This window comes from Pygoscelis adeliae, unplaced genomic scaffold (assembly GCF_000699105.1).
Source record: "Pygoscelis adeliae isolate BGI_AS28 unplaced genomic scaffold, ASM69910v1 Scaffold286, whole genome shotgun sequence".
In the NCBI taxonomy this organism is placed as follows: domain Eukaryota; kingdom Metazoa; phylum Chordata; class Aves; order Sphenisciformes; family Spheniscidae; genus Pygoscelis; species Pygoscelis adeliae.
Genome location: NW_008825076.1, coordinates 4,753,324 through 4,753,751, shown reverse-complemented (window position 1 = coordinate 4,753,751; position 428 = coordinate 4,753,324). Strand labels below are relative to the sequence as shown.

General features: G+C 51.9%; 1 protein-coding gene across 1 annotated transcript in view; it reads right to left on the bottom strand.

Annotated features, from left to right (window-relative positions):
* TFAP2C (transcription factor AP-2 gamma (activating enhancer binding protein 2 gamma)) overlaps nt 1-428 on the bottom strand; it is a 9,313-nt gene that overhangs the window by 6,091 nt on the left and 2,794 nt on the right. Inside the window, exon 2 of the mRNA XM_009326864.1 lies at nt 196-247. Coding sequence (XP_009325139.1) covers nt 196-247 — 52 coding nt within the window. The remainder of the gene's footprint in view (nt 1-195; nt 248-428) is intronic.

Below are 428 nucleotides of genomic sequence, written 5' to 3'. Positions count from 1 at the left end.
CGCCCCCGCCGCCACCTTCCCTCGGATGGCCTTAGAAAAATCCAGCGACGGAGAGAGCGTAATAAAAACCCCTCCGCCCTCCCGATCCTAAAGGATCTGTCTTTTTTAAAAGATAATAAGGCGTCAATTCACCGGTGCGTCATTAAACTTTAACTATTGACAAGGGAAAGTAAACTGCAGTGCCGCCTTACTGACCTTTTCTAATGACTGTCTGGTCATGCATTAATAAGTGTTGATCTTCCACATTCTGGAAAGAGAAAGGGGAGAAAGTTTCGCACCTTGAAAAGCTGAGAGGGAACGAGCCGGGGGCTTTTGGGAAACCCATCCCCGCCCCGCGCGTCCCCATTTTAAGGACGGAAAGGGAGAAAAGGCGGGTTTCGCTCCAAGGACGGGGACGAGGCAAGTAAAGCCGGGATGTGCGGAGGGGG